The sequence below is a fragment of the Palaemon carinicauda genome, chromosome 24 (genome assembly GCF_036898095.1).
Source record: "Palaemon carinicauda isolate YSFRI2023 chromosome 24, ASM3689809v2, whole genome shotgun sequence".
Classification (NCBI taxonomy): domain Eukaryota; kingdom Metazoa; phylum Arthropoda; class Malacostraca; order Decapoda; family Palaemonidae; genus Palaemon; species Palaemon carinicauda.
In genome coordinates, this window is record NC_090748.1 from 93,574,154 (window position 1) to 93,589,501 (window position 15,348).

Sequence of the window (15,348 nt, forward strand, 5' to 3'; positions counted from 1 at the left end):
AGACAGTAGTGGGAGCCAGACTCAAGACCTTCTGGCAAGCTTGGGAGAGCAGAGGTGCAGACGCTCAGTCTGTGAAGTGGCTAAGGGAGGGATACAGAATTCCGTTCTGCCGCAGTCCCCCTCTAGCTACATCTCCCATCAACCTCTCTCCCAACTACAAGGAGAAGGACAAGAGGCTAGCGTTGCAACAAGAGGTGTCGCTCTTGCTACAAAAGGAAGCAGTTGTCATAGTCCGGGACCATCAATCCCCGGGCTTCTACAACCGTCTCTTCCTGGTAGCGAAGAAGACAGGAGGTTGGAGACCGGTGCTGGACGTCAGTGCTCTCAATGCTTTTGTCACCAAGCAGACGTTCACGATGGAGACGACGAAGTCGGTCCTAGCAGCGGTCAGGCAGGAGGACTGGATGGTCTCGTTAGACCTGAAAGACGCGTACTTTCACGTCCCCATCCATCCAGACTCCCAACCTTTCCTAAGGTTCGTCTTTGGAAAGGTTGTGTACCAGTTCCAAGCCCTGTGCTTTGGCCTAAGCACGGCACCTCTTGTGTTTACCAGACTGATGAGGAATATTGCGAAATTCCTTCACTTGGCAGACATCAGAGCCTCCCTCTATTTGGACGACTGGCTTTTAAGAGCTCCAACAAGTCGTCGCTGTCTGGAGAATCTCAGATGGACTATGGATCTGACCAAGGAATTGGGCCTCCTGGTCAATATAGAGAAGTCCCAGCTCGTCCCATCCCAGACCATTGTCTATCTAGGTATGGAGATTCAGAGTCGAGCTTTTCGGGCTTTTCCGTCGGCCCCAAGGATCAATCAAGCCCTAGAATGCATCCAGAGCATGCTGAGAAGGAACCGATGTTCAGTCAGGCAGTGGATGAGTCTAACAGGGACACTTTCATCGCTGGCCCAGTTCATCGAGTTAGGGAGACTCCACCTCCGCCCCCTTCAGTATCATCTAGCTGCTCACTGGGTAAAGGACACGACGCTAGAGGCGGTCTCAGTGCCTGTTTCCGAAGAGATGAGGTCTACTCTAACGTGGTGGAAGAACAGCATTCTTCTCAAGGAAGGTCTACCTTTGGCTGTTCAGACCCCCAACCACCGTCTCTTCTCGGACGCATCGGACACGGGCTGGGGTGCGACACTGGACGGACAGGAATGCTCGGGCACATGGAATCAGGAGCAAAGGACACTTCACATCAATTGCAAGGAGTTGTTGGCGGTTCATCTGGCCTTGATAAACTTCAAGTCCCTCCAGCTAAACAAGGTGGTGGAGGTGAACTCCGACAACACCACAGCCTTGGCTTACATCTCCAAGCAGGGAGGGACTCATTCGAGGAAGTTGTTCGAGATCGCAAGGGACCTCCTCATTTGGTCAAACGATCGAAAGCTTTCGCTGGTAACGAGGTTCATTCAGGGCGATATGAATGTCATGGCAGATCGCCTCAGCCGGAAGGGTCAGGTCATCCCCACAGAGTGGACCCTTCACAAGAATGTTTGCAGCAGACTATGGGCCCTGTGGGGTCAGCCAACCATAGATCTATTCGCTACCTCGATGACCAGGAGGCTCCCGATGTATTGTTCTCCGATTCCAGACCCAGCAGCAGTTCACGTGGATGCCTTTCTGCTGGATTGGTCCCATCTCGACCTGTATGCGTTCCCGCCGTTCAAGATTGTCAACAGGGTACTTCAGAAGTTCGCCTCTCACAAAGGGACACGGCTGACGTTGGTTGCTCCCCTCTGGCCCGCGAGAGAATGGTTCACCGAGGTACTGCAATGGCTAGTCGACGTTCCCAGGACTCTTCCTCTAAGAGTGGACCTTCTGCGTCAACCTCACGTAAAGAAGGTACACCCAAACCTCCACGCTCTTCGTCTGACTGCCTTCAGACTATCGAAAGACTCTCAAGAGCTAGAGGCTTTTCGAAGGAGGCAGCCAGAGCGATTGCCAGAGCAAGGAGGACATCCACTCTCAGAGTCTATCAGTCTAAATGGGAAGTCTTCCGAAGCTGGTGCAAGGCGAATGCGGTTTCCTCAACCAGTACCACTGTAACCCAGATTGCTGACTTCCTGTTACATCTAAGGAACGTAAGATCCCTATCAGCTCCTACGATCAAGGGTTACAGAAGTATGTTGGCAGCGGTTTTCCGCCACAGAGGCTTGGATCTTTCCACCAACAAAGATCTACAGGACCTCCTTAGGTCTTTTGAGACCTCAAAGGAACGTCGGTTGTCCACTCCAGGCTGGAATCTAGACGTGGTTTTAAGGTTCCTAATGTCATCAAGATTTGAACCGCTCCAATCAGCCTCTTTTAAGGACCTCACATTAAAAACTCTTTTCCTCGTGTGCTTAGCAACAGCTAAAAGAGTAAGTGAGATCCACGCCTTCAGCAGGAACATAGGTTTTACTTCTGAAACGGCTACATGTTCCTTGCAGCTCGGTTTTTTGGCTAAAAACGAGCTTCCTTCCCGTCCTTGGCCTAAGTCGTTCGAGATCCCAAGCCTGTCCAACTTGGTGGGGAACGAACTAGAGAGAGTACTTTGCCCAGTAAGAGCTCTTAGGTACTATTTAAGAAGGTCAAAGCCATTACGAGGACAATCAGAAGCTTTATGGTGTGCTATCAAGAAGCCTTCTCTACCGATGTCTAAGAACGCAGTTTCTTACTACATCAGGCTTCTGATTAGAGAAGCACATTCTCATCTGAAGGAAGAAGACCTTGCTTTGCTGAAGGTAAGGACACATGAAGTGAGATCTGTTGCTACTTCAGTGGCCTTCAAACAGAACCGTTCTCTGCAGAGTGTTATGGATGCAACCTATTGGAGAAGCAAGTCAGTGTTCGCATCATTCTATCTCAAAGATGTCCAGTCTCTTTACGAGAACTGCTACACCCTGGGACCATTCGTAGCAGCGAGTGCAATAGTAGGTTAGGGCTCAGCCACTACATTCCCATAATCCCATAACCTTTTTAATCTTTCTCTTGAATACTTTTTATTGTTGTTTTGGGTTGTACGGAAGGCTAAGAAGCCTTCCGCATCCTGGTTGATTTGGCGGGTGGTCAAATTCTTTCTTGAGAAGCGCCTAGGTTAGAGGTTGTGATGAGGTCCTTTAGTATGGGTTGCAGCCCTTTATACTTCAGCACCTAGGAGTGGTTCAGCATCCTAAGAGGACCGCTATGCTCAGTAAGGAAGACGTACTTAAAAAAGGCAGAGTAATAGTTCAAGTCGACTTCCTTACCAGGTACTTATTTATTTTATGTTTGTTATTTTGAATAACTGATAAAATGAAATACGGGATACTTAGCTTCTTTGTTAACATGTATGCTGGTCTCCACCCACCACCCTGGGTGTGAATCAGCTACATGATCATCGGGTAAGATTAATATTGAAAAATGTTATTTTCATTAGTAAAATAAATTTTTGAATATACTTACCCGATGATCATGAATTTAAGAACCCGCCCTTCCTCCCCATAGAGAACCAGTGGACCGAGGAGAAAATTGAGTTCTTGTTGACAAGAAGTACTTGAGTACCTACTCACAGATGGCGCTGTTGTGTACACCCCCACCTGTATAGCGATCGCTGGCGTATCCCGACCGTAGATTTCTGTCAGGCAACGGAGTTGACAGCTACATGATCATCGGGTAAGTATATTCAAAAATTTATTTTACTAATGAAAATAACATATTTACTTATCTATTGATCACAAGAATAGGTTTGGTAATAAAACCTAATAAGGATAACCTGAAATGCTTATACTTTTGTGGATTTAATGAAGCAAACAAATTAGTACATTGTATTTAGTATCATCCCCCAAGAGGATCTTGAATGCTTTTTAAGCTCAAGTAAAGAGTTTTAAAAATACTATATCCTAATGTTAAAGTTTTAGGAAATTAATTAATTGTCCTATTGAATTGTTATATTTCAGACTCATGTGTACAAGGAAGTAGATCCATTAATGACTTTCAAACAGAAGAATACTGTACTGAATATTCTTTGTCATTTTCACATTAGGTTTGGAATACAGCTACTACAACATGGCCAGATTTTACTCATCCTCTTGGCACTTACTACTGGGGTCGTCAGCTGTTGCGCTATCATAGCTGGGTTGAGTTTGATGGAGCTTGGATCGTAAGTTTTCTGCTCTTTATGTTAATAATATTTGTAACTATTACTTAATGTCTATTTTGATTTGCTTCTATGTACAACACATTACAACTCATTTTTATTAGTTTATTATTTTATTTATAATAAGATTTCAGGTACCTGTATTCTTATATTAGTAGTTATTTATTTTTATATTTCATTCCCAATACAAACTTTACCAACTCTCCCACACTTTCATATTTCTGTAAAAAATGTCAAACCTGTAGTCATTTGGTGTAATATAAGAACACAAGTTTAGTTCCATTGTGCTGTACTGTCTTACTTTATATAACTTAACTTTTATAGTGATTTATGCTTTGTGAAAAATAAGTTCTAAATACTTGTTTTTATTCTGCGCATACTGTAATGTACTATCATTGTATTTTACCAATTTTTACTTATTTTTATTCATTGCATACTGTATTACTTAATCTTTCCCAATGATGATATTAAACACAGCAGTATGCTTAATTGATGTGTGTATACCTGCAAAGTGAATCCAAACAGTCATTTTTTATATTACTAAATTTCATGTGACACTGCATCTTTTATTTATTCTTATTTTGTATTTAGATTATGGGCATTACACTGAGGGATGGGTATCACTCTCTTAATTTTTCTCAAATCTGGCAAAAACCCAGAATTTGTTAGCTCCTAACAAAAGATTCTATTGTAGACCTTTTCAATCTTCGTCCTTAGGTTCTTTGATGTTAATGATTCAAGGAATTACTAATATGTCATTTGAGGGTTCTGCATTGATGTCTGTTCAGAACTCGTCACCTCAGTCTTGATTATCAAAGATTGTTCATTTGCACTGACTGGACAGGAACAAGAGAGATGTATCCAAGAACACACTGTCCTTCAGATTCTTACTGTAATCATGCTAGTGTATGAATCTTTAGCTGAAGGTGCTGACTCATTATTTCAAGCTAAAGCTCATGAAGTCTGGGGGTTGGCACATTTGCTCCCTTTTCGATAAAACCTCTTAGTAGCAAAGGTATCGAGGGTGTTTCTGATGTCAACAGACTACCTTTACTGATTGCTTGCTATCCAGAAGCTCTGTTCAGTTGACCAGCCCAGAAATCTTGCAGCAGCCCAAATTATCCTTCATTCAGGGTCCAATCTAGGACAGATCTTCCCACTATTATTTCTTTGATAAGGGTTGGAACAGGTGACTTCTCATCTCCTATCTCAGCACTTGTGCAAGCATCAAGAAGACACATTGTGCTAGCACAATTGTTGGCAAAGGAAAAACATGAGATCCAGAAGTAGTTCAGCTATTGAAGGAGATCAGCTAATACTCATTCATCTCTTTTTCCTTTCATTGGATCCCCCCAATTTTGTTTCTGGATCAGCCAGTGAATGTTTTTGGGGGGATTCTTCAAGGGATGACAAGAGATTCATCAACCTATTGACATCTGACTTTAGTTTGTTACCTACGTATGCATAGATCCTCAAGACTTTAGCTACGATTACTAAGGTTTTATTACGCGTTTATGTGTTGACGATGAGACTTCTTGTGTTGTCAAAGAGGCAAGTTCCTCATGGATGGCTCCCCAGTGAGTGCTCTAGTATTTCCTGAAGCATTACTTGTTTAAAACCATATGGCAAATAACATGGATACTTTGTAAGTGAGGTTGGTAAAATATTTGGTAACTGAAAATGGCATGCTTCCTTTCGTGATTTACGTAAACTTATAGGCTCGTTTCACAGACCCTTAACAAGTAGGAGCAATCTTGGGTTGTCATCAAGGTACAGCTGCTTTCAGGGTTCTTTCGGGCATGAAGACTGTTCGAGCAAACATACTTAGTCGATAGTACCTCAATATTAGGATCATTTGTGATCTCTACTTCATTGCATGGCAGAAAGGCTTCTGCTCACCATTCACTTGGACAAGAAACTTCCATTTTCTTCTGTCCAGTTGCAGTCAGCAATTTTTAGTGATGCCTTCAAACATCCCTAGGGATTCTAGACACTTCATCCCTTCCTGTTCACTGATCACTTAACAGTCGGTGACGTTGACAGCAGTGAGGTTCAGTCTGACCCTGATTGCACCCAAGGAGCCTTACATTAAGTGTTATCTGGATTGGCTATTTCTTCTTGATTAGGGAAGCTCCTTAATATTCACGGTAAAGGATACCGTTCAGCCTGCGATCCATGTTTCAACTAGGTATTGGGTCTAGACTCCTTCTGAAAGTCGACAAGACCATGAGGAGCTCCTAGGGAGCTCGTTGCAGGAAACAATTTGCAAGTTCACAGGCCTCTCAGGCGATCCTCGCTCAAACCTACAGGATGGACTGTAGATAAGGCCTAGACCCTCGAAACTATCCTTCGCTAGCCTAGTCCTGATGAAGCAAGTATCTTTGCTTGTGTCACAAGCCATTTTAAAGGATAGAGGAACTCCATCACTTTGATTCAGCAGTTTGAGTTCAGGATCTAGAACTTAGCCGTACATGACTTCAAGTCCTCTCCCCTATAAAAAGTAGCTAGCAGATACCATATGACTTACTGTCCTGTTCTGGGAGAACTCTATGATTCCTATCATAGCAATGGAAGAAATATGGAAATGATCATGGAATACTGTTTCTTTCCGGCTTCAAAAGGCAATCAAATGCCCTTTCCCTGCAGATGAGGAGACAAAATAACCTTCCCAGATTCATTTGCACTAAGTCAAAAATTTCTGATATACCCCAGCTTTCAGGAAAAACCTGTTGAGGGCACAATTCCTAAAGACATGAGTTGGGTAACAACAGAACCTTCTCTGCCTTTAGGAATATACACATAGGTCCTTGGATACCAGTATCTTTGGTCTAGTGGTAGCTGCTCAAGAAACATCCCATTGAAGATAGCGGTCGAGATGTAAGTCTAGAATTAGAGGTAAGACTAATTGGCCATTTTACCTCTTCTTTCTTCACCTTTCTTTGGGCGCTGCAGTCTCTCTGTTATTTGCTGGATCGGTTAGTAGATGTAAGGAACTATGTGATTGAGATCTAGTTAACTTTTCTTAACAAATAAATTTTGTTTAGAAGTTTTTCTTCCGTCCAGCCAGATGAGAGAGAAGATGGCCAAATATATGCAAACCCAAATCTCATAATGATTATACATTCTGCCAACATCTCCATACAGAAATATGTTTTCTTTACTGTCTACTGGTGCCTGGTAATGAACTAGCCTACCATTTGCCATATCTTCATGTCCAGGTCATTAAGGGGTTTATAGGAGTCGTCACGCTCGCTCCTGTACAGGACCAAAATCCTTTGACATTTTCTGGGATAGTAAACCAGTCAGTTTGGTCACAGGGACTTCCTCCTTCCTTAAGATAAGTCTTTTATTAAAAGATGAAGGTTTGTATTTGTGGAGGAACAAATCACAAATTTTTAAAGTAATCTAATTTGTATTTTTCCAAACTACACAAATCTGAATCCTTTAAGTTTCTTATCTTGGCAGTGGGCAGGACGTTTCAGCCACCAGCTATTAATTACTGACACCTCATTACATATAATAACAGCCAATTTCCAGCTATGCTGATAGCATACTCCTATGAAAGGAGTCAGGTTTCTATCATTAGAAAAAAATACAGACTTAGAATATGGAATTTTTCAATAAGTATAGTAGCTAGCACTGTACTTATTTACAGGCCACATGCAAACTTTAGAGTTCCTGTTGTTGTTGTTGTTGTTGTTGTTGTTGTTGTTGTTGTTGTTGTTGTTGTTGTTGTTGTTGTTGTTGTTGTTGTTGTTGTTGTTGTTGTTGTTGTTTTTTTTTTTTTTTTTTTTTTTTTTTTTTTTTTTCTACTAAGACTCCTCTGTATTTCACTGGACATAAATAAGCTATCAAACTTTAGGTCTGCTTGTTAATACCCTTTCTTTGTGTTTTGCAGGTCATGAACAGTCATTCAAAATCATAGTGTGGTAGCTGATATGCTGCTTACTATTTTACAGGACATGAATGAACCGTCAAACTTCTGGTCTGGTAGCTACGATGGCTGTAGTAGTAACAATTTAGAGCATCCTCCTTTCCTACCGGAGGTTCATGGCGGAAGCCTCTACTACCACACAATCTGTATGTCTGCCAGGCATTACTTTGGCAACCACTACAGTATTCACAATCTCTATGGATTTACTGAAGCTATAGCAACCAATAAGTAAGTTTCTAAACATATTTTCAGTGCTAAAAGTATTTGATGGTGTAGCTATGATAGTACAGTATAGGAATGTTATTCATTTGTTTATTTACATTCCTTTAAAGTATACTATTTTAATATATTGTATTTTTCAATATTAATCTTACCCGATAATCATGTAGCTGTCAACTCTGTTGCCGACAGAAATCTACGGTCGGGATACGCCAGCGATCGCTATACAGGTGGGGGTGAACACCACAGCGCCATCTGTGGTCAGGTACTCCAGTACTTCTTGTCAACACCACCTCAATTTTTCCTCTGTCGTGCCTCCGGCTAGACCTACATGGATACGCTGTTGATTCTGGAGTTTTTGCTCACGATTTGGTGATGTATTTGCTCTAGAGTTTAGCTTTCGCTATTCAGGAAGTTTTATCATTAGCTTAGCTAGCTTTTGGAATTAATTTGATTAATTATGGTGACGAAGAGAGTATGAACTCTCTTTCACTTTTAAATGGCCGACCCTTCCCTTAGACGGAAGTGTTGGTGTCTAAGAGAGTATAGACTCTCTTTCTTAATTTTGCTTAACAAAAGTTATAGATTTATTTTATATCTCTCCGCCTTTTATAGGCCTCTTCGATTAACTTCCTTTTATTATAAACTTATTAAAATTAATTTTTATTTTTGTTTATATTCGACCTTTCCTAATAGTAGGCGGTCTTTTCTTGGTACCGAAGTTAATTAACATTGAGCCCGTCATTTCGTTTTTACCTGTTAACATATTATGCTATTTTAATGTTTTTGAAAGAATTTCTTTGATAGTCTCGTACTGTTTTCAAAGTTGAACTAACGTTTTGTTTTGTCTCTGCAGTTGTTGACGTTCAGAACGTTCAACTTGCGCTCTATCGTTACGATAGAGAGAGAATTTTCACAGTGTCACGTTGCAGTAAGAGTAAACCGATTCTAGCGTTTTGTTCATTCTTTCTTAGCTTAATGGTTTTAATTCTAATAAAGGAACTTTTTATTTGGGAAATCTTTCAGTTTTTTTCCTTTAACAATAATATGTTTTAACGATATATATGATTGGGCTCATCTCTCAGGTTCTAAGTCAAGAGAGAGAGAGAGAGAGAGAGAGATAGAGACGGAGGGAGAGAGAGGAGGATAAACGTTTCGTTCAAGCGAGTAACGTTGTTATCGTTTTTGCTCTTCTCCCTAGTCTCTTTAGGGGAAGAAGGTAAACGTTTCTAGAGTTTTATTCTTGTTCTCAAGCTTTATGCGGTGAGAGATTTTAACCCTGGATAGGTACGGTCCTCGGACACCCCTTTAAGGGTATACTCGGACGCGAACGACCCCGACGCCAAAAAAAATTCTTGAAAAATCAGTTTTTGCAGTAACCTCCTTTTTTCTTTTGCCAAAAAAAACTTCAATGAATGCTTAAAACAACTGTAAAGATAAATACTACTCATCTGCAGAAAAACTATTTATTATAAATATTTTAAAAAATTAAGTAGAAAAAAAAAAGACCTGACATAAAAATTCATAAAAAAAAAGTTTATACATATATACACAAATCCTTTTAGGAATTGATTCTTGAATGTTTAGGACACATCTTGATGTATTTTGGATGAAGTCAGACCCATGGAGGTGAAGATCTGAAATGAGAAAAAAAGGGTAACTTTTTTTGGCCAAAAAAAATTGTCCAAATTTCATGAATTTTTTTGGGTACCCAAATGAAATAGGAAGTGGCTAATTTTTTTAGGGAATAAACATATGTTATCCTAAAATAGAAATATGTAAAAAAATCTTCATTATTTTGTAAATTACATTTATATCAGGGGCCATATCTAAAGGTAATTTTTTGAGTACTTGGAAATTTCGTAAAAAAATACATATATTTAATATATAATATGATATTTATGCAGGTAAAAATATACCAAAATATCACAAATTCTATAGGGAACAAGAATATATATAGATAGGGCAGCTTACGCTTCGGATATGTCCACAAAATGGCCGCCAACCACACTGACTCAGACTCCCTAATCTGCCACTTGAAATGTAGGAAGGGTATGTCAATTTCAAGGTGTTATTTACTAATCTAATTATTATTGGATATGCATAAAAATTGTATGGTGGGTTGCTGGATAATTGTCGATTATTTTACGACTATAAAATTAAAATTCTGACCCAAAAAATTTTTTTTGAAGGGAAATAAAATCGAAAAAAAAAAATGTAAAACAATATTTTAGCTAAAAAAATTTGATGATATTCAATCAAAAAAAAAGTAAACAAAATTTTCCGACAAATAAACATCTAGAGGAATCATTACTCTGTGATAGTTCCTTAGTACGTAGTAATTTTGAAAGAATTGGGAAAAAACGAAAAAATGGCAATCACCGGAAAATCGAACACATACCTATATATACGCCATATCTGGCTAAAAAAAAGATAGGCATGGGTAGCCAGATCATCTAGAAACACTTTCCAACACTATAAAAATATAAGTTTTGCGACACTACTTGCCAATTCCTTACGGTAACATGACTAAGCAAAAAAATGCAAAACAAATAAAAAGGGGCACTCGTGGAAAAATGGCCATTCTAATATACGGCATTTCAGAAAAAAAAAATTTCAGCCACGTGCTAGGCAAACCATCAAGGCATATTTTCCGACAAATAAACATATAAATGAAATATTACTCTGTGATAGTTCCTTAGTACGTAGTAATTTTGAAAGAAATGGGAAAAAACGAAAAAATGGCAATCACAGGAAAATCGAACACATACTTATATATACGCCATATCTGGCTAAAAAAAAAATAGGCATGGGTAGCCAGATCATCTAGAAACACTTTCCAACACTATAAAAATATAAGTTTTGCGACACTACTTGCCAATTCCTTACGGTAACATGACTAAGCAAAAAAATGCAAAACAAATAAAAGGGGCACTCGCGGAAAAATGCCCAACATTCTAATATACGGCATCTCAGATAAAAAAAAAAGACATGCACGTGTTAGCCCAACCATCAAGGCACACTTTCTAACACATAAACATGAAAAAAAAATCAATAATATACGGCAATTCCTTACTACGTAGTAAATTTTTACAAATATTGAAAAAAAAACAGAAATTGGCAACCGCAGTTAAATACCCAATATACCAATAACTACGTCGTATCTGACAAAAACAAAATCACGCATGGGTAGCCAGATCATCTAGACACACTTTCCAACATTAAAAAAGCAAAAGTTTTACGACACTATTTCGCAATATCTTACGGAAAAATGACTTGGCAAAAAAATTAAAAAAAATTAAAAAGGGACACTCGCGGTAAAATGCCCGACATTCTAATATACGACATCTCAGATAAAAAAAAAGACATGCACGTGTTAGCCCAACCATCAAGGCACACTTTCTAACACATAAACATGAAAAAAAAAATGAATAATATACGGCAATTCCTTACTACGTAGTAATTTTTACAAATATTGAAAAAAAAACAGAAATTGGTAACCGCAGTTAAATACCCAATATACCAATAACTACGTCGTATCTGACAAAAACAAAGTCATGCATGGGTAGCCAGATCATCTAGACACACTTTCCAACACTAAACAAGCAAAAGTTTTACGACACTATTTGGCAATATCTTACGGAAAAATGACTTGGCAAAAAAATGAAAAAAAATGAAAAAGGGGCACTCGCGGTAAAATGGTCCTCGTGGTGATGAACGACATTTTAACTAAAAAAAAAAACATGCACATGGTAGCCAAACAATCCACCAAGACTTTCCACAACTGATAACCTATACAAGTTGCACCATTCTACGACAATTTCATAATACGTAATAACTTTGATAATTATGCAAACTACCTCAGAAGGGTAAACTCGGACGCGAACGACCCCGACGCGTCTCAGAAATCGGGGAAGGAGTACAGCTACAGCAATGCACATCTGGACACTACTAGAGCGTGTAGGGGAGACACCTCCTGCAGGTCGATCACCCACAAATTCAGTCACAGGGGTGAGTCACGTGAGAAAAACCTGTTTTTTTTTGACGCTCGGGGTCGCAAACGACCCACCGTACCTATCCAGGGTTAAACGTAGTTTATTTGATCTAGTGTTTAGTCTCTTTCCAGCCACTGAATTATTTATCTTTCATTATATTTTTCTGTTACATTGTAATTCTGTTTTCGCAATTACTAACTTTTAAGGAAGGATAGAATTGCGTGTTTCAGGTACAAACCACTTAAAGTTTCGAGTTCAGTGAAATAAGTGCAAACAGAAAATCAAAAGTGATAAGTGATAAGCGCAAAGTGTTACAGTGTTGCGTTCGAGGGTTCGTCTGTTCGTGCCAGTTGTTCGCCTAGTCTGGGACCTCTTACAAGCTCCCAAGCCCAGGGGAGAAGTAATGTCGAAGGACTTATGGGTTCAGCAGGCCTTGATCGACGAACAGACGTTTCCCTCCGTGGTTTCGGGTGTATCTACACACGTTGCCGACGTGATCACCCCACCCACACAAAGACGAGAGAGCACTTTTATTCCTCGTCTGCGGAAGAGGTTTCTCACAGAAACCATGGACCAAATCTTGCAGTTTTTAAGTGCAAGTCGGTCCCTTCCGCGCAAGTCCAACTCCTAGGTGTAGCCATTAGCACTGGGTCAGTTCGGACTTGCTGCAGTACGACAACTGCACACCTCCCAGAGAGGCAAGGTGGTATCGCAACAGGCAGTAGCTCCGTCTGTTGCCGCACCAGCTGTTTTAGACCCTCAGTCTCAACGGACAGTAGCTCCGTTTGTTGTTGTCTTTCTTAAACTCTAGTGGTCTATGCTGCAGACAATGCAGTCTCAGCTTGCGGTGTTGATGCAGGAGTTTCAGGCAGAGAAGGTTAACACACCTCCTCCTGCGAGCGCTCCTCCACCTCTACGCAGTCCAGCCTGCCAGACGTATGATGTTGAGGTTCCTCAAGCTACCTCCATGCGTGAGCTGCCGCATTGGGAGTTGCCAGATACCAGCTCTGTGCAGCAACCTCCACTTTCCTTGAGGCAGGAGCCTCTTGCCACGCGGCAACCTCCTCAACACTTGAGGCAGGAGCCTTATGCTTTGCAGCAACCTCCTCTACCCTTGAGGTAGGAGCCTCATGCGTTGCGACTACCTCCTCCATCCTCGAGGCAACAACCTCTTGCGGTGCGACAACCTCCACCATCCTCGAGGCAGCAACCTCAACTCCACCTCTGCGCAGTCCACCCTGCCAGACGTATGATGTTGAGGTTCCTCAACCTACCTCCACGCGTGAGCTGCCGCATTGGGAGTTGCCAGATACCAACGCTATGCAGCAACCTCTTGCGTTGCGGCAACCTCCACCATCCTTGAGGCAGCAACCTCAACTCTTGCGGCAGCCACCTCCACTCTTGAGGCAAGAACCTCAACTCTTGAGGCAAGAGCCTCAACTCTTGAGGAACCTCATGCTATGAGGCAGCCGCCTCAACGCATGCAGCAACCGCATTCTTCACAGCATGAGCCTCTCTCTGCGCAGCTACCTCCTCAACCCTTGAGGCAGACGCAACTCTTGAGGCAGGAACCTCACAGGAGCCTCATGCTATGCGGCATCCTCCTCAAACCATGAGGCAGGAGCCTCATGCTATGCGGCATCCTCCTCAACCCATGAGGCAGGAGCCTCATGCTATGCGACATCCTCCTCTACCCATGAGGCAGCCTCATGCTATGCGGCATCCTCCTCAACCCATGAGGCAGGAGCCTCATGCTATGCGGCATCCTCCTCAACCCATGAGGCAGGAGTCTCATGCTATGAGCAGCCTCATGCTATGCGGCATCCTCCTCAAACCATGAGGCAGGAGCCTCATGCTATGTGGCAACCGCCTCAACCCATGAGACAGGAGCATCATACTATGCGGCATCCTCCTCAACGCATGCGGCATAAGCCTCTTCCCTTGCAGCTTGAGCCTCATCCCATGCAGCATGAGCCTCATACCATGCAGCATGAGCCTCATCCCATGCAGCATGAGCCTCATCCCATGCAGCATAAGCCGCACGCCATGCAACATGCTCTGCTTACCTTACAGCATGCTCTACATACAGCATGCTCTGCATACAGCATGCTCTGCATACCTTACCGCATGCTTCTCAGTCACACATCTTTGGTTGTTGCCAACTCACTAGACTGTCAAGCAGTTTCATAACGTTGCCTTCTAGTCTGCTGCTTTTGCACCAGTGAAACCCTCACTGAGAGAACTTAGCTTTTCTCGGATATGGTTCCTGTAGATGAGAAAGTGCTATTCTCCCTCCTGATATTCCCTTGAGGACTCTGTCATTTGGAGAGGAGCTTTTAGCTGCGTAGCCTCCTATGGACTTTTATTTAAGCATAACATGCTTCCAGGGAAGGTAATGGTTCCACTTCAGTCGCTAACCCCGTCTGTTACCACACCTGCTCCCATAGACCTTGAGCTGTGTTGCAAGACATGCAGTCCAAGCTTAGTCCTTGTTAGAGGATTTTTTGTTTACGGAGTCAGTGTGTCACTGGGAAGACGTTCAACAACCAGCAGAAGTGACTTGTTGTGACGCAGTGCGGCAACCTCAGCAACCCGATAAGGAGTTGTCTGTACGACCCAGACAGTCTAGACAGCTTCGGGTTGTCACTGTACTTCCTCGCTTCCCCATGGTTGACAGTTCACAGACTGTGCAGCAGTACCATGATCTTGTGTCCGGCTCCGTCAGACGACTAGCTTTTAAGAGCTCCCACAAGTCGTCGCTGTCTGGAGATTCTCAGATGGACTATGGATCTGACCAAGGAACTGGGCCTCCTGGTCAATTTTGAGGAGTCCCAGCTCGTCCCATCCCAGACCATTGTCTACCTGGGTATGGATCTTCAGAGTCGAGCTTTTCGGGCTTTTCCGTCGGCCCCAAAGATCTACTAAGCCCTAGTTTGCATCCAGAGCATGCTGAGAAGGAACCGATGCTCAGTCAGGTAGTGGATGAGTCTAACAGGGACACTTTCATCGCTGGCCCTGTTCATCGAGTTAGGGAGACCCCACCTCCGCCCCCTTCAGTATCATCTAGCGGCTCACTGGATAAAG

At 42.0% G+C, this 15,348-nt stretch overlaps 1 protein-coding gene across 1 annotated transcript in view; it reads left to right on the forward strand.

Annotated features, from left to right (window-relative positions):
* LOC137618217 (lysosomal alpha-glucosidase-like) overlaps positions 1-15,348 on the forward strand; it is a 109,314-nt gene that overhangs the window by 65,922 nt on the left and 28,044 nt on the right. The window contains exons 12-13 of the mRNA XM_068348335.1: positions 4,003-4,119; positions 8,076-8,278. Coding sequence (XP_068204436.1) covers positions 4,003-4,119; positions 8,076-8,278 — 320 coding nt within the window. The remainder of the gene's footprint in view (positions 1-4,002; positions 4,120-8,075; positions 8,279-15,348) is intronic.